This window comes from Eumetopias jubatus, unplaced genomic scaffold (assembly GCF_037043125.1).
Source record: "Eumetopias jubatus isolate StellerSeaLion01/CBP00866 unplaced genomic scaffold, mEumJub1_p1.0 scaffold_6, whole genome shotgun sequence".
NCBI classification, from domain to species: Eukaryota; Metazoa; Chordata; class Mammalia; order Carnivora; family Otariidae; genus Eumetopias; species Eumetopias jubatus.
Genome location: NW_028274812.1, coordinates 145060222 through 145081147, shown reverse-complemented (window position 1 = coordinate 145081147; position 20926 = coordinate 145060222). Strand labels below are relative to the sequence as shown.

Here is a 20926-nt window from a genome sequence, read left to right as displayed (position 1 = left end):
ACAACTGTCTGGAAGAAAAGTAGTGTCTCCTTTCGTGATGATACGAAGCTCTCCTCTGGGAGGCAGGGCTAGCTGTCCATGCTCATGAACTCAGGAGTCTCCGCCACGATGCTTCTGAGGGTGGCGTGGTGGGCCTTATCACTCGCAAATCTGCTCGATGACCGTTTATAAAGAGCAGTCAAGGACCCAAGGGAAGAAAGTCCCAGGACAGGGGCAAAGATCAGAGATCGAAATCCTACAACCCAGTCCCACACCGGTTAGGGCGCGGCTCAGGGAAAGAAGATGCTGATTCCGGGACAGTGACAGTCCGGAGCCGTGACTCTTCTTGACAAGCAAACTGAGCATAGCAAGCAGAGCACAGCACGCAGAACTGTCGCATCACGCTACGTGTATGTCATCTACACTGCACTAAGAATTTTTTAAAAAGCTAAAAAAAAAAAAAAAAAAAAGGCTCTGATTCTGGAAGCCCATTTGCAGTCACCAGAAGACACAAGAACCAAAGGACTCTAAGCCTGCAAACAGGCCACAGGAGTAAAGACCACACATCCCACAGGCACACGGGAAAGCGCCTTAGAGTGCCAAAAAAAAAAAAAAAAAAGTCTGCCTCGGGAGTGAGGGTCCGAGGAGTGCCGGCCTAAGAAATACAAGCACTTGGACAAAGAGAACGAGCCAGTCTTTTTTTAAGACAATAAAATGGATGTGGTTAGGGGAATTACTCTCCATTGAGACTTCCTGAATAACAATCAGGTGAAAAACGTATCCCTTAGAAAGCCTGTCAGGCGGCAATTCCACTTCCAGGAATTCATCCAAGAGAAATAAATGGGAGGATGTACTCATTTATAGGGCAAAATTCTGGAAGCAAACTAAGTATCTCATAATAAGTGTTAAATTATAGCGATTAATGAAGTGCCATGCAGGAATCCAAAACACAGATACATATTATTTAATGTAGACATTACACATATACAATATTAATATATATACAATATAAACACATTATTGTCATGGAAAACTTTGACCTAAAACACTAAAGTTCTAAAGTAGAGTACCAAATAGTATTCATAATTCCATTTTTAAAATGTCATACATTTATATGTACATATGTGTAGAAAAATATAAAAATACTTACTGATATTTTTTCCAATTGTAACTTCTGAATTGATCGCCTAGGTGATATTTCAGTTTTGCTTTCCTATATAACTTTTGAGTAATGCGAATAGCCCAGATACTTCCAAAATTTTTAAAAAAAAAACAACAAAAAGAAAATGTTTTCAGCGCCCAAGCAATGTGTAGCTGATACTCTTCACTTGGCAGACCGCAATACACTGATGTTTCCTACAGGGTCTCGAGGGACAATTCTGTGATGACACATATTACATCCCCCGTCAAGAGACGCAATCCACAGGAGCCCACTGAAGGCTCCGAGAAATTCTGTTTAATTCATTTTCACAGGGTTTACCAAATACTTGCGATCCCAAAACACCCACAATTTTAAAAGGCTCACTGACAAAGTAGGATGATTCGGAAGCGAGCTGATCAGAGCAGTGAAAACTCTGAAAGCAACATCGTCCTCCAGTAAGACTGCGGGAAGTGAGCGTATTCAGCCTGAGGACCGAGAGAACAAGGGAAAACAGGACAACCATCTTCAAAGGCCTGAACCTGCACTGATGGGAAGGTGCGAGTTCTGTGATGTTCCAGAAGACTAAGCTAGAATGAATGCGGACAAGTCACTGAGAAGCAGGTTCCAGCCCAAACTAACAAAGGGCTTTCTGAGACTCTTGTTTTTCTCATCTCTGCAAATAGTTAAGCAAAAAGTGGACACCCAGGGATGTCACTAAAGAAACTTCTTGTAGGCTAGGGTACATGGTTAGATGGCCACTAAGAGTCCTCCAGTCCCAAGACCGTCTGGGCAACCGTGGAGGGCAGCAAGATCTGAGCACACTTCCCTGGGGTCAGCTGAAGTCAGCCCCTCCACACCAGAGGGCACGCAGAGGACACGGGCACTAACCCCGGCTGACACCCATACATGTCTCCTGAGACCCCCAGGCCCAGGAGTCAGCAGAAACAGATATATTTGCCTCCTTAGTAGGGACTAAGCATGCTCATCTCCACTTCTGCCACAGACTGGAAAAGCTCTAAGCACAGTTGAGGACGTGTGTGCCCCTGCTTCCACCTCTAAGAGGACACACTGTGCGCCTACCAAGAGCTAAAGAGACCAAGACACCTGCAGGCCAGGGTTCACCAAGGCACAATGTCTTCAAAACAGAAAAACTCTCTCTCAAAACACAAAAATAAGAAAAAGGACCCAGTAGGTGAAGGTGAACAGACTGTTTTATACACATACACACACGCGCGCACACACACCCTACCCTATGCATCCTTTCCCCCCTTTACCTCTCTTTTCTCAAAGAGTTGGGGGAAGTGATCTACTTAGAAAGAAAAATAGGGCACAGTAACAAAGATTTAGACAATACACTCTATATACACCAAACCAAATTCCTATACTCTATTAAAAGAGAACAAGCATTTTAGAAAGGGGAGGGTGATGGAGGTGGGGAGACCAAATCTTCCACCCTTCATCAGATTTTATAAAGTTGCATTTTTCAATCTACTTTAACAATAGATATTAACAGCGTTTCCAATGAAATGAAAGTGTTACAGCAACCCTTCGCTAAAGTCTTTGTTTCTCAGAAACTCTGGGAAAAAAAAAGAGTTCTCCCTATTCATTGCATATTTTCTGTAGATCTCCTGGCTCGTGCATTTCCACCATACCCCTTTCACATCGCTCACACACACCCCTGCTTCCCCTGCCTTCCCACGGTGGACCTAAATGCCCTGCTCCCTGGGGGGCTAAATCCCAGAGGCTGGAAAAGAGTATCTTTTTAAGAACATCCCAGAGGCTGGAAAAGCGTATCTTTTTAAGAACAATGAAAAGTTACACCAAGCCTGATGTATGTTGGAGTCCAAGGTCATCAGACTCTCCTCTCCTAACTACAGCAGAAACAGGGGCAGTTGCAGATGACAGAGTAGAAGGTCAATGCAGCTCGGGTAACAGGTGCATGTTGGCCAGACCTACCTTCCGGAAAGAGACGCCCAGAGCCAGAGCCTGCCTCCAGCACCCTACCCAAAAATCAGTGGGAGCCAGCTCCAGCCTTGAGTCGGGGTAAAGTCTGAAGCACTTCAATACGGATTTATTTTGAATTTCCCAGGACTTTTGCCAGGCCCCTTGGCAACAACGTGTGCTCTCTGATACCCCCCCTCCTGAAGATCGTGTCAATGTTGTTGCTGTTTTCTAAAGCTCAATTTTCTCGAGTCGGGTAACTTCACCCAGGTGCTCTTAAAATTACCTAAGCACTGAATTGTAAGTGATCCTTAAAAGTTGAAACTCCTAATGGTACCACAAAGGGAACTGTTCGAATTACCCAACAACTGGCACACAAGAGCCTCCCACAAAGGCAAGTGAGCCCGAAGACCTGGGACAATGATCTTCCAACAGTGTATTGCAGAGGCCACCACAGTCTCCAGACATCTGATGTGAACTTCAGCTCTCCATCTACCATAACCACGGGAAGAAAACACACACGCGTGATCAGATGTGTTGCCCACAAGTTTGACATATTAGAGGTAAGCTGTGCTGTCCGCATAAACCACATGCATACAGAATTCAGAATAAAGCTGCTCCTGCCATCCTGACTTGGAAAGCATCCTGAGACGGCAGGACCAGCTATTTTAAAAGCTGTGATATTTGTACCACTTAACTGGTGAATAAGGAGTCTCTATACTGTGCAGCCAAAACAAAATCCGATCTCCTCCTCCTATTTCTAATTTATGTTCATCAAAACAGCCTCGCTGAGATCACTGGTTGACTTTATACTCTTTTGGATTCAACTCTAAATGTGCAAAACAGACTCCTAAAATAGCTCTACTTTACGGGCTCCCTGGAAAATTAATGTGTTTTAAAAAGGTAATATTGGTTTTAAAAAAAAGTCTGGACACCACTGGCCAAGGCAGATGTCGCCTGAAAGTAGCCGCAAAACACCCATTCCAGAGCGGATTATTTGTCTGAGAAATGACCATGCCACGGGCCATACCGCTGGTTAGGCATGAAGGACCGGGAAATCAGGAAAGTGTTAGGCATGAAGGACCGGGAAATCAGGCAAGTGTTAAACAACTGGCCACATGAAATGAACGTGGCCTCATCCCAAAGCACAATGCTTTCCAAATCCGAGCATATCTGAGATTTAAAATCATTCACAACAAAGTGGGCCAGATACCTGCAAAACTTTTAGGTGAGAGATAGTCCCCCTTTGAATGTATTTTTTAAATAAACAGGTGGTCACAGACTTCATGTTTTGAGTTAATGGAAGACAGCACCGCCACCAACATATTTTAGGGATACATGTCCCCCGAAATAACATCCTTACACCTTTTAACATTTTTCGTATTAACTGATAGTTATTCCAACCAAACCTAATGAAGATGCTTAAAAGTTATAAACCCACAGTCAAATTTTTAAAAAATACATTAAAGAGATTCTGGGGTAACTTTGCAAAAGGAAATAAATGAATAATGGATGAATTGTTTCCAAGCGAACAGGTGATACCATGTCTCCCGCCTCCTCAGTCTAGGAAGAAGGGCAGTCCTGTTTTCCTGCTGCTGGCCCATTTGATGAAGGGTGTGGAAGAACAAGGGGTTGGCAAAGATGATATAACCCGAATTCCAAAATGGAACAGAAAAGAAACGAAGCTGAGACCAGGGATGAACCTTCCACATGCTTCAGAGCCACCACCCGGGCGAGAGGAAACCACATTCCTTTCCCAGAGGCCTGCAACACCAGAAGCGTGGGTGGGAGCAGGTCACCAGGGACCCTGCTTCCTCCTGACAATATTTTTCTTTCAACCATTATCCTCAAAAAAAAAAAAGAAAAAGAAAAGAAAAAAGAAAACGTCCAGGCAATACCAAATGCTGTCAAAGACTTGGAGAGACTGGACTACTCACACGTTGCTGGTAGGACTACCCAGGGATACAGCCACTCTGGAAACCAGCTGAGAGCTTCTTCTAAAACTAAACAGGCAATTCCAATTCAAACCTGAAATTGCACTCCTCGGCATTCATCAGGGAGAAATGAAGATGCGTGTTCACACACAAGCCTGTAACTCTGTGTCTATCTCAGTTTTATTCCTAATAACCCCCAGATAACCCCAAAACAGAAAACCACCCACAGGTCCATCAACAGGCGAGTGGACATCCAGACCATGGAACAGTGCCCAGCGGGGATCGGGGGACATAAAGGCTACGCGCAACACCCCGGGGGAATGTCTCAGGTGAAAAAAAAGAAAAAAATCCCCCAAAGGCATATATATTCTTTGTGATTACACTTACATAACATTTTTGAAGTAACAAAATTTTAAAAATGAAGACCACATTAGCAGCTCCCAGGGGTCAGAGAAGTGGGTACGTGAGTGTGGCCCAGAGACGCAGGAGGAGGAGTCCTTGTGGTGGTGGAAATGTTCTGCATTGCACAGCAATATCCTGAATGTGATTTTGCAATACGGGAGAAACTGGGTAAAGGGCACCAAGGATCTCTCTGTATGACTTCTCACAACTGCATGTAAATCTACAATGATCCAAAACTGAAAAGTTTAACTTAAAAAAAAAAATGCATAAATTCAAACAGTTTTAAAAGTCCAGGTACCAGGGCGCCCGGGTGGCTCAGTGGGTTAAGCATCTGCCCTCAGCTCAGGTCATGATCCCGGGGGTCCTGGGTGCGAGCCCCAGGTCAGGCTCCCTGCTCAGCGGGAAGTCTGCTTCTCCCTTCCCCTGCCACTCCCCCTGCTTGTACCCCTTCGCTCACTCTCTCAAATAAATAAAAATCTTTAAATAAACAAATAAATATAAATAAATAAATAAATAAAAGTCCAGGTACCACAAAAATTGGATAACGATTCAACTAGCAAATGAGAAAATGGAGTAAGAGTCTAAGACAGACAAAATCACTTCCTGGCGACATGCCCTACGGACAAGAGAGAAGGTATTATAGCAACAGATGACATGTACCAGTGTGTGGCCTTCAGCGGACCCGCCCGCCACTTAGATAAAAAGTACTGGGCCCAGGGACCGTACCCCCGGAGAGCAGTCCTAAGGATGGACAGCCTGTTCCAGCCTCTTCTATCTTCCCTTTAACTGTCCCCAGAGGCCCCAGCTCAGGTCTGCTCCACCCTGGTTTCCTAACCTATAGTCATTAGGGTCTCTGGCCAAGTAAGATTGAGAAAGCACACTCCAACTCATTCTTAGGAATCAACCATGCGCATCGATGTATTAATGGTTCTGAAAAGCCATATAGTAAAGACATTGGTTTATCTTTAACACCCTGATTGCCAAATGAATGTGACCACAGATCTCCCTGCCCCCTGCACATCCTAGCATTTCTGATTCCATCTGACCAGAGCCCTACCTGCAGAATTTCAGATCTGGTCAGTTGCACTCCATCCTGCTGAAAAGGAGACATAGCTCTAAATATTCTTCTTGGCCTTATGGTGAACTGAACTCAACCCCTCAATAAAGGCAAGAGATGGGCGCCTGGGTGGCTCAGATGGTTAAAGCGTCTGCCTTCGGCTCAGGCCATGATCCCAGGGTCCTGGGATCGAGTCCCGCATCTGGCTCCCTGCTCAGCGGGGAGCCTGCTTCTCCCTCTGCTTCTCTCTCTCTCTCTCTCTCTCTCTCTCTCTCTCTCTCTCTGTCTCTCATGAATAAATACATAAAATCTTTTAAAAATAAATAAATAAGGGCAAAAGATGCTCGGGTATCTGGAGTGGCATTTTCAGTGCCACTTGGAAAACAAGGTAGGATCTCTCGGTTCCTCTTGCTTTATCATTCGGTGGCTGTTTATCATGTGCTGGGCATTGCACCAAGCCATATTAAAACATATCCCTGGCTTCAAAGCAGCCAGGAACAAACAGATACTGTTGCACACCTGTTTCATTAGCGAAAGGAAGGAGGCTTCACAATGTTATAAAGCGGCTGGGCTGCAGTGTGACTCAGGTGTGACTCCAGGGCCCAAGTCCTTAACCACTGAACCCTACTGCCTCCCTGGACACCAGAGGATAAAGTGCACGGAAAGGTTATTAGAAACAGGTGGTGGGAAGAGACCTCTTTAACCGGTCCCGGTTTCACCTGATAGCAAGGACAGGCATCCCCTCCATGCCTGGCCACTCTCCACTTCGCACCTGCTCCAGCCCCTACTTCTGCGGAGGTTTCTCTAACATGTAAACCCCTTCTGGCTTCCAGGTTTGTTCTGTTCCCTTTGTCCACAACACGTCTCTACTCTCTCCCCTTGGCAACTCCTACTCCTACTCATTGTCAGCTTAGGGTTGCCTTCCTTCAAGAACTCTTCCCTGATGCACCAGCCTGAGTCTAGGGTCCCTCTGATGTGCTGTGATGACCGCCCTCCAGTCATTCTGCTCATAGCACAGCTCAAAGCACGGCCCCCTGACATGTTTACCTCCCCAGCGAGACTGTGGGCTCTGGATACATGAAGTCTTGTGCACGCACTAGGCATGGCACACAGCACGTGCTCAATCAGTCTGGAAGTTACGTATACATCAATCAATAAACCAAATAAACACAAGGATTCCTGATCCTTCTAAGGTCCAAATCTTCCTGATCATTTGGTGACAGAGCGAACAACAAGCCAAAAGATATTTTCTTTTTTTTTTTTGGAGAATAATGGTGAAGCAGGGGACGCCTGGGTGGCTCAGTCAGTTAAGCGTCTGCCTTCGGCTCAGGTCATGATCTAAGGGTCCTGGGATCCTTGTTGGGCTCCCTGATCAGCAGGGAGTCTGCTTCTCCCTCTCCCTCGGCCCCTTCCCCCACTCATGCTCTCTCTCTCTCTCTAATAAGTGAATAAAATCTTTAAAAAAATAATGGTGAAACAGGCTCTGAGTGAGGCAGATGTGGGTTCAAATCCCAGCTGTCATTAACTAGCTAAATGAGCTGAAGCAATTTATTTAGCCTCTCCAGATCTGAATGAAGATGTAAATAGTGCCTACCTCACCTCACGGAGTTGCTGCGAGACTGAATCAGGTAATGCATAAGTAAGTGTTGGGCAAAGAGCCTAGCACTTGGTCAATGTTCAATAAATATTAGCTACTATGACCATGAGAAGAAGGAAGATGAAGATAAACCCTCTACTGAAGATAAGCTACAGATCATATAAAGTCTCCGCTGTAAAGAGAGGGGACTAAGTGACATATAACGGCGCTGTGAGAGAAGGAAACTGAAACAAGCCACATTGAAGTATGGAACCAACTCACTTACTCCCGGTATTAGTGGACTGACAGCCAAAGAAAGCCAGAAATGAACATTATCAAGAGATCCCCCCAGTGTCTTCATTTAAGTAACTGAACTTCTCTCAATCCAGAAACTCCAAAATCAACAACGTGAAGGTCAGTGTGTCACTAACCATTTGGCCCCGACCTGAATATTTCTATTAAGATTGTCCGACTCCGAGTATTTCAATTAATAATTCCTGTCCATACATGTAAGGAAAAGTCAAAACAAGTTTATGCCAAATTATCAGAAAGTACTTAGGTTCCAGATTTGGGAAAATAAGTGCTTACATACAAAGACGTGTAAAATTTGGTTACAACCTTAACTCCAGCTTATTTGAGATGAGTGGGGAGCTGGGGGGGTTGGGGTGTATGGGGGAGGGTCCTTAACATTAAGTACTAATCATAACCATTTGTAAATGATGCTAACTTTGTTATATTGGACACTTAAGTTTGTCTTTGTAATTTTCACTTTGTAGATTTTACTCATGGCATGGGCTCCTTCCTAGTATGATGAACAGTATCCATACCAAATAATACCACACACCAGGTCAGACGGTTGTAGCAAACACTACTTGACAATGACAACTTACTTAGATAAAGGTGGATCCATCCATGTAAAGATTTACTTTAAATGTATAAAACAACAAACAGCGGAAACAAAATGTCTTCTCTCTCCTCTACCACCTCCCCAAAATACCACTAACCTGTAACACTGAGTAACATATACTCTAAGGGAATTTACTCTTTATTAAAGCAAAATAAATCAGAATGATGGCACCCATTGATTCTGCTCTTGGTAACCCTAATAATGCAGGCTACATGAACACGCTTTGTCACAGGGCCAAAGCCCCTCCGTCAAGTTTTCCACTTCGATTTCTCTGCCATCCTGACTTGTACACAAGGACCACAGAGAAAGAGAAGTCGTCCACCAACAACATAATCCTTCCATCTACAGGGGAAGGCACTCAGATATTCTAAAAGATTCTCAAGACAGATGTTATCAGAAAGACACTTGCGATTCTGTGGCAAATTCAACTGAAGAAACAGAATATTAAAAATATTCTCTTTCAATGACAGGTGCTTGGGATTTGTTTTAAAAAACTCCAAGAGGGGGAAAAAAAACAGTGGGGAGATCAACAATATTGGTAAAACACGAAAACCTGTTTAAGCTGGATGAACACACACGGGGTTCAATATGCTAATCTCTACTTTTGCATATGTTTGAAAATTGCCAATGATAAAAAGATAAATAGAATATTCTCTCCAACAAAAACACAAACAAGGTGTACTCCCCTAAGGCTAAATCTAGGTTTGCCACAATCTCAACCTAAGAGCCACGATAATACCACAAGGCTCCTCACCTCTCTAAAGGTACAGTCCAATAACTGACGATGCCCTCCCCCACTCTGTGCCCAACATGGTCCAACCCCTGGGCCCCTAACAGCTCCCCCACACGCTGGGGGACCCCAAATCCAATCTCAGCAGATAAAATGCCTGCACCAGCCATTTCCCTTCAAAACACCAAATGTCCCATGAAATAACAGGCGTCTTCTTCGCCTTGAGATGGACTCCAATATAACATCTGAGAACATTTACCTACTTAAACCAACATGAGATGAATTTTTTAAACTCCTCCCTGAGTCCTCACAAATGAAATCATACAACCAGCCACAACAAAGATAACTATAAATAAGCTCCATTTCACATCAAATCGAATAATTTGAAAACAGGCTGTAGGAGATGACCTCAGTGTGGGTGACTGGGACAATTTTAAGAAATAACTTCCATCTCAAAAATGTAAATATCCTACTGTTACCTTTCAACGGGCAGATATTCCAATTAATCCAGGACAAAATGGCCCTGAGAACTTTCCAGCAAAATATGAAACACAGCACTTGAGTTTCAAGGAAATTAAGCAATCAAAACAATGGAGAGGAAAAACACTTTCACTTCCAAACATTATAAGAAACGAAAATACTTACCAGCACTTTGTTTTCAACTTTGTCTCCCTTAACTTCCAACTTTACTTTCTTCTTCACTGCAATTTTTATCTTTCTGCCAATAACATCCTTTATGCTTTCTGAAAGAAGTAAAGAGTTTCATTATATTCTTTTATTAATAAGAAAAAAACACTGGAGAGGGGAGAACATTTGAAGGAGTATTTTTGGTTGTTTTTATTATTGTGGTTTGTCGTTTTTTTTTTTTTAGTTTGTTTTAACAAGCCTGATAGCTATCAGTCACCCCATAGTTTATGATCACCTACTATGTGCGTTGTACTGTGTGATCAGATGCGGAGGCAAATATAAAAGCATGTGACCTAATACCAGTTCATACAAGGCACAATATCATCTCGCTGGGCAAGTGGATGCACACACAAGAAAAACCATGAGCAACAATCAGGAAGGTTCATGGAGGCCTGTGTTGCATGCAGACCGTAAGCACAATAGGAATTCAAAAACTCCCTTGGCCTCTGGCCCCTAGCAGCCTCTGTGTTCATCACAGTGGCAGAGAAATATTACCATTTTCTAGGAGTGCCTGACATCACAGTTGGGAAATATGGCAAAGAACCAGAGCCAGACTGGACAATTTGGCCAGGGAAGGGTGATCCTGGCCATCTGTCCTTCCGAAGACATCACAGCACGACACCCCCAAAGACTGGTCAAAGACAACAAGAAAGGAGGAATCAAGAGAGACGGGGAGACTTCAAAATCTGGATGGTGGCAGGAACGACTCCGGGCGGTGCTCCAAATGGAACAGGCCCTAAATCAAACTCCTTCTCCTCCCCACTCCTCTGGCCACTAACGAAGCTAGAAATTTTGTTTCCTATCAGATAGGAAGCCAGTCACCCACTCTCCTAGAACTACCTCCTAAACAGCTCCCGACCCCCGCATTCAAGGGCTCAGAATCTCTCCCCAAGACAAGTCCATGATGTCCCACTTACCAGCTCTCTGTCCCTCCCTTACCAAAGGGACCCTCCAAAAAATCACAGGTCTGATCACATCGCTCTTGCTCTATGAGTTGCTTCATTTTTGGATAAACCTCAACCCTCTAGCAGGCCACTCAAGGTCTTCCACAGTTTTTTCAGTTTAACTTCTCAACACACACACTTAACAATCCAATCATCCCCACCATCTCCATCCTGTACACCCCCAGGATTCTGTACGTACTATTCTCTTTCCTGGGATGCCCTTTCCCTCGTCTCCTCCTGGTTACGTTCTACTTCCAAATATAGCAACCTCAGGTGCCTGGGCGGCTCAGTTGGTTAAGCATCTGCCTCCGGCTCAGGTCATGATCCCAAGGTCTTGGGATGGAGCCCCACGTCGGGCTCACTCCCTGCTCAGCGGGGAGCCTGCCTCTCCTTCTCCCTCTGCCTGCCGCTCCCCCTGCTTGTGCTCTCTCCCACTCTTGCTGTCAAACGAATAAATAAAATCTTTAAATAAGTATCTATATATGGCAACCTCCTCTTTACTTCCGAAGCTCTGTATTCTATATTGTAATCATCTTGGCTCATTCATATATTCAACAAATACATGGACACAGGAGGAGCTCCTGTATGCCAAGGGTTCGACTAGGTGCTGGGACTCAGACAGCCTCTGCCTTTCATAGGTGCTTACGACCTAGAGAGCACAGATAAATGGCTCTAGGCAAATCCACACTCACTACCAAGAGATCATGGACAAGGAGATTCCCGAAAGTTTCAGGGAGGAAGGGACCCCTGAGCAGAACCTTAAAGGAGCAGGACATAGGCCACGAGTCCAAAGTACAGTGTACTATATAATCCACTGAGGTGGAGGAAGAAAATGGAATTTTTACTTCTATTTGCCATGTACTCCAGTTTATGTTTTAAATTATAAATGAAGTATATATGTAGTTAAGTAAATAAATATGTTTACGAAGCGGTAATCAAATATACTTATTGGAAACCCACCACAAAAGTTGAGAGCTGCTGTTAGGTAAGAGTGAAGGAGACGGAAGAGCGTCGCCCACATGGAGAAGAGAATGGAAACAAGAGAAAGTGCAGCTCGTGGGGGGACCAGCAACCAGGTGGGACGCTTGGGGAAGAAAGGGGACAAGTGGGGGACCTCACTGTGCTGGGAGTTCTCTACGCAGCTCCTATCTTATCAGAGCTCGAAACAGATAAAGGCTACTCCTCCCCCCCCTTAAAAAGGCATGTGGGAAAGGAACATCAGAAACAGACTTAAGAGGGGCGCCTGGATGGTGCAGTCGGCTGAACCCCCCCACTCTGGGTTTTGGCTCAGGTGGGGTCAAGATCTCGGGTGGCGGGATCAGCCCCGTGTCAGGCTCCGCACTGGATGTGGAGTATGCCTGGGATTTTCTCTCCCTCTCCCCCTCGTGCTTTCTCTCTAGAATAAATAAATTTTTGGAAAAAAACAGTAAGAACATACACACGTGGAACAGGACTGGAAAGTTTTACACCAAAAGGTTAAAAGTAGCTAACTCAGAGAGGTAATACGGTTGGACAGATAGTCTTCTCATTCTTCTTAGCACTTAAAATTTTTCATAAAAACCTGTATTTCTTTCATTATCAGAGAGATACGCACCGCATTTTTTTCTGTCTTCGGGGATTAGCTTAAGGGAATACACTGAGGTTTTCACATGGTTGCCATTTTGAATTGATCTGAGTGTAACTCTGTGAGCACTTGTAATTAGAGAAAAGCAGGTGCAGGAATGTCCCCTGTCCCAGGCTAATTAGGCCATTTAAAGGCCCAGAAAAATCGTACTGGGCATGTCACAAAAGCATGTGTCACTTGGTTGAAGGATATGTGAGCTGGGCAAGACTCAATAAACACACAAATTCCATGTCTAGATAAGGATTAACTCGACTTTTTCAAACATACCAAAGGACTTATTTTGAGAACCATTCACATAAACCAGGTATCTTATTTCCATCCCTCCCCTCTCTCTTGAGTCTGATAACTACCTAACTTTTCATTACCGGGCTCAAGGTCAACTAACTTAAAAATCTGCCCCCCTCTTTGGCCAGCCCTCCCCCAAACTTTCGCAGGACCTTGGGAGGCATCTGCACAGACTCTGGGCATTCTTTCCTCTTCCGGGTAGGGTGCTGGGAAGACCTCAGCCTCCCAGAACCGGATGGGCCACTCACTCCAGCAAAGGCAGCTGATGCTTTATCTCAGGAGCCGACTCCACAGGGTTGGGGAGAGAGAAGAAGCCAGAGTGGGGGAAGGGGGCGGTAACTTCATATCCTAAATTTGGGTGAAAAGTAAGGGTTTTTTGGGGTTTTTTTAATTTAACAAAAGCTGAAGCTTTCATACAAACCTAGCAACACCTTCTTCACATCAAGTGTCACCTGCTGAGTTAGGTACTAATGGAAGAGGGCACACAACTCTTCCAAAGTATTATGGCTAAGAGGAGAGACCAAGGGGCAAATTTCTCAAGTGCAGATGAATGGGCAGGCAGAACTCCCCCCGGCTGTCAGCCCCGATTACACAGCATCTTTCTGCGTAGTGTGCCAAGGATGGTACAGTAAGGAATACAGGTCCCTAGGGCTCAAAACACGCGCGCAGAGACACACACACCTTGTTAAAATACAACGTGTTCTACATACACACACGCTTAAACGCTGGGTTTTCAAACACTCATCCCCACCTCATTTTAACTCTGCCATTTTAACCCTCCACATAATTAAGTTAAACCCCAAGACATAAAATCCAGCCCAACTACCCCCCCAACACACACACCAAAAAAAAAAAAAAAACATAAAAAAAACCTCAAGGGACTCAAACAACTGGTCACCTTGCACACTGGTTCCCTGAGATGCGGGATGGGGAGAATCGGTAGGTTAATTATTATTAAAATAAGCTTGTACCATTAACCCTCAGTTTCCCGGCCCGAGCATGCGTCACTCCAGTAACCGTTTCGCTCCCCGCGGGCTGGGCGAAGCCAAGCCCCGCTCCGCTCAGTCGGCACTCCAGACTAGCGCCCCCTCCCCCGAGGCCGCGTGTGGGAGGAGCACCTCGCCGGGGGGCGGGGAGGAGCACCTCGCCCGGCGAGGGGGGAGGGGGAGGGGGAGGGTTGCGGCCGGGCAGGTGCCGGAGACGACCCACTGGGCGCTCGCCCCCTGGCCCCGCGCTGGCCTTTCCCGGACTTCCCCGAGTTTGGGGCGGTGGGCTGGTCGCTGTACAGGGTGCTCCTCGCTTCCAGAACTCCCAAGCCCGAGGCAGCCCTCCCCTCTCTTCCGCCCACGGCGACCTTCCCCCCCACCCCGGGTCCCCGCTGGGGAGGCGCCCCGGACTCCGGGGCCCCCCGCTGCCCCCCACGGCCGCCCTCCCCGAACTGGGCTTTCCAGGCGGCGAGACGCGAGCAAAGTTCCCGGCGCCCCGCCCAGCACGGCGGCGACCTGAGGGGCGCCGCGACTTCGCGGGACCTGCGGGGAGGCGGAGGAGGGCAGGGGGAAGGCGAGGAGGGAAGCCCGCGGCGGCGCCACTCTTACCTGTCAGCTCCCTGGGAACCTCGGAGCTCTCCTCGGTCATGGTGGCCCTCCAGGCGCGGGGGCAGTGCCGGTCCAACTCTGATTTACGGCCCCCCGCCCTCCCCCAAGCCCCTCAATTTTTAGAGGCAGATGCAGCTTGCGCACGGGAGTAGGCAAGAAAGCGAGGGCGGAGATACAATTTTGCCGCGCCCCCCGCCCCTCAAAAAAAAAAAAAAAAGAGTTGCAAATACGAAGTGGTTCTGCTGCAGCCGCTGCTACATGTCGCCTCCCCGCAGTTCCCGGCGGCGGAACGGAGACCCGGGGATCCCGCGCGGGCGCGCGCGGCGGCGGCTCCCGGCTCCCGGCTCGCGGCTCCCGGCTCCCGGCTCCCGGCTCCCGGCTCCCGGCTCGCGGCTCCCGGCTCCCGGCTCCCGGCTCCCGGCTCCCGGCTCCCGGCTCCCGGCTCCCGGCTCCCGGCAGCGCTGCTCCAGCCGCGGCCAGCTAGCGCCCAGCCCCGCGCCGCACCTACGGCCCTAGGTGAAGGCGGAAGGCGCGCGGAGAGGGCGGGGAGAGCGGCGCGGCGCGGCGGGGCTAAGGTTTCCTCGCGCTCCTGCCGGGCTGGGGTTGGGCGGGGGCAGCTCCGGCCCTCCTTCTCCTCCCCCTCCCTCTCCCCTCCTCCCCTCCCCTCCCCCTCCTCCCGTCCCTCCTCCCCCGCCTTCTCCTCCTGCGTCTCCTCCCCCTCCTCCTCCGGCGGCTCCTCCTCACCTCGCGAGAGCCGGCCTCCGCACGGGTCCCAGGCCGGCGCCCCGCGCCCGGCGCTCGCTCCCTCGCGCGGGGCGCACCGCGGGGAGGGCCGCTGCGCGGGGCTGCGGCGGCGGCGGCGGCGGCGGGCAGGCGGGCGCCCTTGCTTGCAGCTCGCTCCTAAACCACCCGGGCCCTGCGTCTGGAGATGCGGCGAGGGAGCGAGGGAGCGCGAGCCCGGGAGCCATCTGCTGGCTGCGAGCGGGGCGAGCCGGGTGTTCCCGGGCTTCCCGGTTCCCTGTCCCCACCTCCCGGCGGCCGAGGGAGCGCGAGGATGGGAGACTGCGGAGGCACGCCGATTCCGCAGACCCGTCTGCACGGAAGCCCGTTCTGTCTGCGACCCTGTTCCTGCACTTTCCTTTAACAGCCCTCCCTGTGACATGCTGTCTTTTCATCAGCGTGATTAATTTTCTATTCCTGGTGAGCAGGAGCTAGACGAAACCTGGAAACACTAACCATATGGGGAGAAGACACTTTTTTATGTGCCCAGCCACAATCGCAAGACCTTGGAATTGAGAGAGCGCTTTGGAAAAAGGCTTTCACTCGCGGCGGCATCTCCTTTAACCCCAGGACTTAGAGAGCTAGCTGAGCAGTGTTCACAGAACCCGGATCAGGGCTGCTGATAGGTCTGGTGCTACCTGGCCCCACTCCCTCGACTTCCCCAGACCCCACCCCCAGAGAGACAATTTCGGGGCCGGGAATACTTGTGAGCGCCTCACTTGCTGCTTTCTTTCCTGGCGGCTGGGAAGGGCTCTGTCGAATCAGGTTCTGTTTTTAAAGGACAGAAAGAGGGGAGGGAGGAAAAGGAAGGGAATCCCCTAGTTCTAAACATTGCTGTTGACCTTGGATGGGCAAAAGTAATCTTCAGCCTCTCTGCCTGGTGTTACCATTAAGGCATGTCTCGATGTGGTCCTTGCTACATTTCTAACCTCTCCCACTCCCCCCTCTGACAGCCTGACTCTTTCCAAGACTATTTGCTTTTCCCAACCCATTAAGACTATTTGGTTCTTACCTGTGTTTTCAATCCAGCCCAATGTGTACCTTCTCTGTGAAGATTTTCAGGGGTTTTCAGGGTACTGTGCTCGCTGTATTCAAAATCAGCAGAGTATATTGCCTGAAACATTTGTAAGCCCAAACCATACAGTGCCTTCTTACACTGCTTATATATTTATCTGGTTTTACTGCTTAACTTGCTTTGTTCCCTGGGTTTGGATTTGTCTGCCCAACTACCTAGGCTCTGGGCAATTTGAGGGCAGGACTTTATCTCAGACTTATAAACCTCCTCAACAGGCTTGTGCAAAATAGGTGTTCAATTAACATTTGTTAACTGATTGGTTTTAAAGCTTGTGGCCTCAGGCTCCCTGATGTTTTTCTCAAAAATTGGAAGTTGCTTTAAGTTAGACGTTTCTTTTGTGCATTAAATATCTTTTTTGTGCAATAAATGGAAATTAACATCTCAAAACTATCTTCCATTCAACTGTGTGTGTTAAAGAGGATTTTTCTGGCACACACCAATGGAGTTTCAGAAGTAGCCCTGAAGGTTCCAAACCATGTGGTAACTTGTGAAAATAAGGACAAAAGATTTTTTTTTTCCTGTGGCCCTGGGTGATGGAAAGAATAAAGGAAAGGCTGTATGGCAGTCCTGTAATTCAGTGCTCCTTGGCATCTTGTAGAGAAAGCTGGGATTTCAATAAAATTCCATTTTTTTTCCACTGCAAGAAGGGTCTCGATTGGTTCCAGCATCTCTGAAGGCACGGATTCAAATAAACCTCCTATCTCGATGCCGAAAAAGGACTGGCTGATTTTGGGTGCAAAACTCAAATATGTTTCAGAACAGCAAGGAGCACTGTTCATAATGCTGCCTAACCCAGCCCGTGGTAAACGTCCACCTGCACAACAGAATCAGTGATGCCAGCTTAGAGAATGCATTTCGAATTCTGAAACGAGTGCTTATTCACTGAAATCTACCCACCGCTCCAATGCCACAAACTTTTCCTCAGTGAAACTGCCCTTTAACTTCCAGAATTGTAAAGTCATCCCTGCCTATACTGTCTTAATTCATGTTAAACCACCACATGAAACTGATTGTCACTATAAATGAGATGAACTATGGCTTTATCTAAGTAAATATTTTTTATAAAGATTTTTTTATTTATCCATTCGAGACACAGAGAGAGAGAGAGAGAACGTGAGCAGGGGGAGAAGCAGAGGGAGGGGGAGAAGCAGGCTCCCCGCCAAGCAGGGAGCCCGATGCGGGACTCGATCCCAGGACCCTGGGATCATGACCTGAGCAGAAGGCAGACGCTTAACCATCTGAGCCACCCAGGTGCCCCTGTCTAAGTAAATATTTATATATATAGCCATGTTTGGGCATTACCACTAGCACTGATAGACTGAAATGTATTAGAAAGAAAGAGAAAACTGGTTTTTCAGAGCATCCCTATTGCACCTGAACACAGTTGCAAAATGTAATATATATGGAGTAACAAAATTATTTTAGAAAATTATGCATAGACTTTTATCTTTGGTTCATAGGCACACATTCATATCCATATAGTAGATTTTGTAGTGCATTCTGGAGAGAAAGTACACTCTGAATTTAAAAACCCCACTCAGTGAGGAGTCTGCTTCTTCCTCTCCCTCTGCCCCTTCCCCTGGTTATGCTCTCTCTCACGCTTTCTTTCTCAAATAAATAAATAAGATATTTTTTAAAAAATAAATAAAATAAAACTGGCAGATATTCAGATATATAGGAACAAAAAAATTTCCATTTCCCACCCTTAGCAACTATCATTGGCTAGAGGCCTTCTTAAGGAGATGTCTGTTTCTCAACTGAGTTAATATAAACCTTTCTGGAAAAATATACAATGCACACTAAGCTTGCAAACACCTCCAGGAAAAAAATATTGTATCTCTGATTAGAAGACAGTGCAAGGTAAATGACCATTAGATAATATTCCTTTAAAGTATTCACAAATGCTATTATATGGGGAACTGCATAGGAATAACGATGAAACAAGAGCTCTTGTATTGATTTTTGTTGCATCTGGATAATGGGTACATGAGAGCTCATTGCTCTCACTTTTATGTATGTTTGAAATTGTCAATAATAGAGCAAATCCTTCACAGATGAGACTGAGCAAGAAGGAAAAAGTCAACTCAGCTATTAACTCAGAAACTCTATTTGAGCGTGCCATCATCGGAAATCACAGTTACCCGGTGGTTTTCCATATTCAGAACACCTGAACACTTCCAAAGACATCATATTGCCTTGATTCAAAGAGGCACTTTTGCTCATTTTCATGTTAATGAAATCAGAACACATTTTATAATTGGCGTAGGCAATTAACATCATGCTTCTCACACCCCACACCCAACACAAGTACAATATCTGTTCTGGAATCAATGGTGCATCTGACAACTGATAGCCTCTGACAGGTTAGAAACCGTAATTCCTCTGTCTTTATATCACAATGAGGAAATAAGTTCAGATTTGAGGAGTGACTTACTCAAAGTCACAGAGCTTGTAAGAGTCAATGGTTGAACCCAGAATTTGAGATTTGCAGGCCAAGCATTTTACTACGCCCCTTTTCCAGGCTCTTGGGCTATGTTCTGTGGGAAGTTTGCAGATGGCCAGGGCTTGGCCCCCACCCGCCCACAAGATGCTCCCTCTCTAGGAGGAAGATTAAGGTGATCTTCGATTGCCCTGCAATTAAGTCAGTCCAGTGTCAGCCCCGTGGCAGGTGTGAATTCATTAAATCTAACCAAATTGAACATTTTTAGAAAATCATAAAAGTAAATGCAAAACGTTTCGTTAGGGGCCAAATAATGAGTTCGGTAAGTGCCATAGAACTTCATAGAAGTGAAGGGGAAGAAAGCGCTACGCGGAGAGATGCCTTTACAAACTTACTCAACAAATGTGAGTTGAGCACTTACTATTTGCCAGAGGATATAAAGGGTGAATTATGCGGATTTTTCATGGAACCCTGATGAAGCAGTCGAGGGAGGGGGGGAGAGAGAGAGAGAAGCAGGCAATTGCTCCCAATGCCGAGGTGCGGAATGGAGGATGGGGAGGTGGGAGTGAAAATGTGTACAGGCCAGAAAACAAGATAAAACATGGAGAAATTGAAATAAATTGAGTTTTAATCAGTGGAGATGGAGGGGGACTAGAAGGTCCTGCAAGACCTTAGGAACTACCAAATGAATTTGGATTTGTGCAAAGAGCAAAGGGGAAGTTTTTGAGAGATTTTAAGTAAGGTAGCACCACAATCCGATTTTCTTATTTAGAAGGATTACCTGCTTGGAATAACAGAAAAGACGGGAAGGTAGGCAAGACTGCTAAAAGCAGAAAGAGAAATTAGGAAGCTGTTGCAATAAACGAGAGGGGGAAAAACCAACAAAAACAATAGTAGCCTGAGCCAAGGTAAATGCAAAGGGCTGGTCAGATCGGAGGACAGTGGATGGAGGGAGGAAGGGAGAGGAGGTGAGGCCCTGGGTTCTAGGTTGGTGAGTGGGGAGGAGCGGGCTGTCACTGACTGGAAAAGCAAGCACTGAGGAGGGCATATGTGGTGAATCAAGATGAGGGGTTTAGGTTTGATCTGAAGAGCATGAGGTGCCCACAGAGCCGCCAAGGCAAGATGGTCATTACGTGGCTGGATAGGGAAGTCTGAAGTTCAGGAGAAGGTCTGACATGTAGATTCAAGATTCATCAACATATGGTATCTGAAGTCATAGAATTTTGTATGAAAATCTAACTTATCTGATTAGATGACTGTGGTTATCATAGAGCAAATTCATCTCAGGAAGTGAGTGAGATCTAACAAGTTGGACTGTGAGGAGGAAAGAACTTGAACTCTGAAGAATTATAGGCCACCAGAAAAAGTAGAGCTGCAAGGGAGACTGTATAAGTTATCTATTGCTGTGTAACAAACCACCCCAAGACCTGGAGGCTCAGACATTTACATCGAAGATTCTGTGTGTCAGGAATTTGGGAGCAGCTTAGCTGGGTGGTTCTGGCTCAGAGTCTCTCATGCGCTTGAGGTCCGCGGCCAGGTGTAGCTGAAGGTCCACTGAAGCCTTCATTGGGCTTCACAGAGTGTTGGCAGATCTCGGATCCTCACTGGTTTTTGGCTGAAGCCTTAGTTCCTTAGGACACTCAGGGCTGCTTAGGCATCCTCAGGAGGAGCACCTGGCTTTCTCCAGCGTGAGTGATCGGGGGTGGGGGGCCCGGGGGTGGGAAGACAAGCTGAGACAGAAAATGCAGTGCCTTTGATAACTTATTCTCGGAATGGCATGCCTCACTCCTGCTGTATTCTGCTGGTCACAGGGATCAGTGGATCAACCC

At 46.8% G+C, this 20926-nt stretch overlaps 1 protein-coding gene across 5 annotated transcripts in view; it reads right to left on the bottom strand.

The window, feature by feature from the left end:
- The window catches only part of CARMIL1 (capping protein regulator and myosin 1 linker 1), a 312830-nt gene extending 297627 nt beyond the window's left edge, over positions 1-15203 (bottom strand). The window contains exons 1-2 of one of the 5 annotated variants that reach the window (XM_028107424.2): positions 14803-15203; positions 10313-10410 (exon numbers count right to left, since the gene is read on the bottom strand). In XM_028107424.2, the coding sequence (XP_027963225.1) occupies positions 10313-10410; positions 14803-14842 (138 nt within the window). In that variant the 5' untranslated portion in view covers positions 14843-15203. Of the gene's footprint in view, positions 1-10312; positions 10411-14802 lie in introns of those variants that run through there. The other 4 variants (XM_028107425.2, XM_028107427.2, XM_028107428.2 and 1 more) reach the window with 4 other exon arrangements.
- Positions 15204-20926: the final 5723 nt, after the last annotated feature.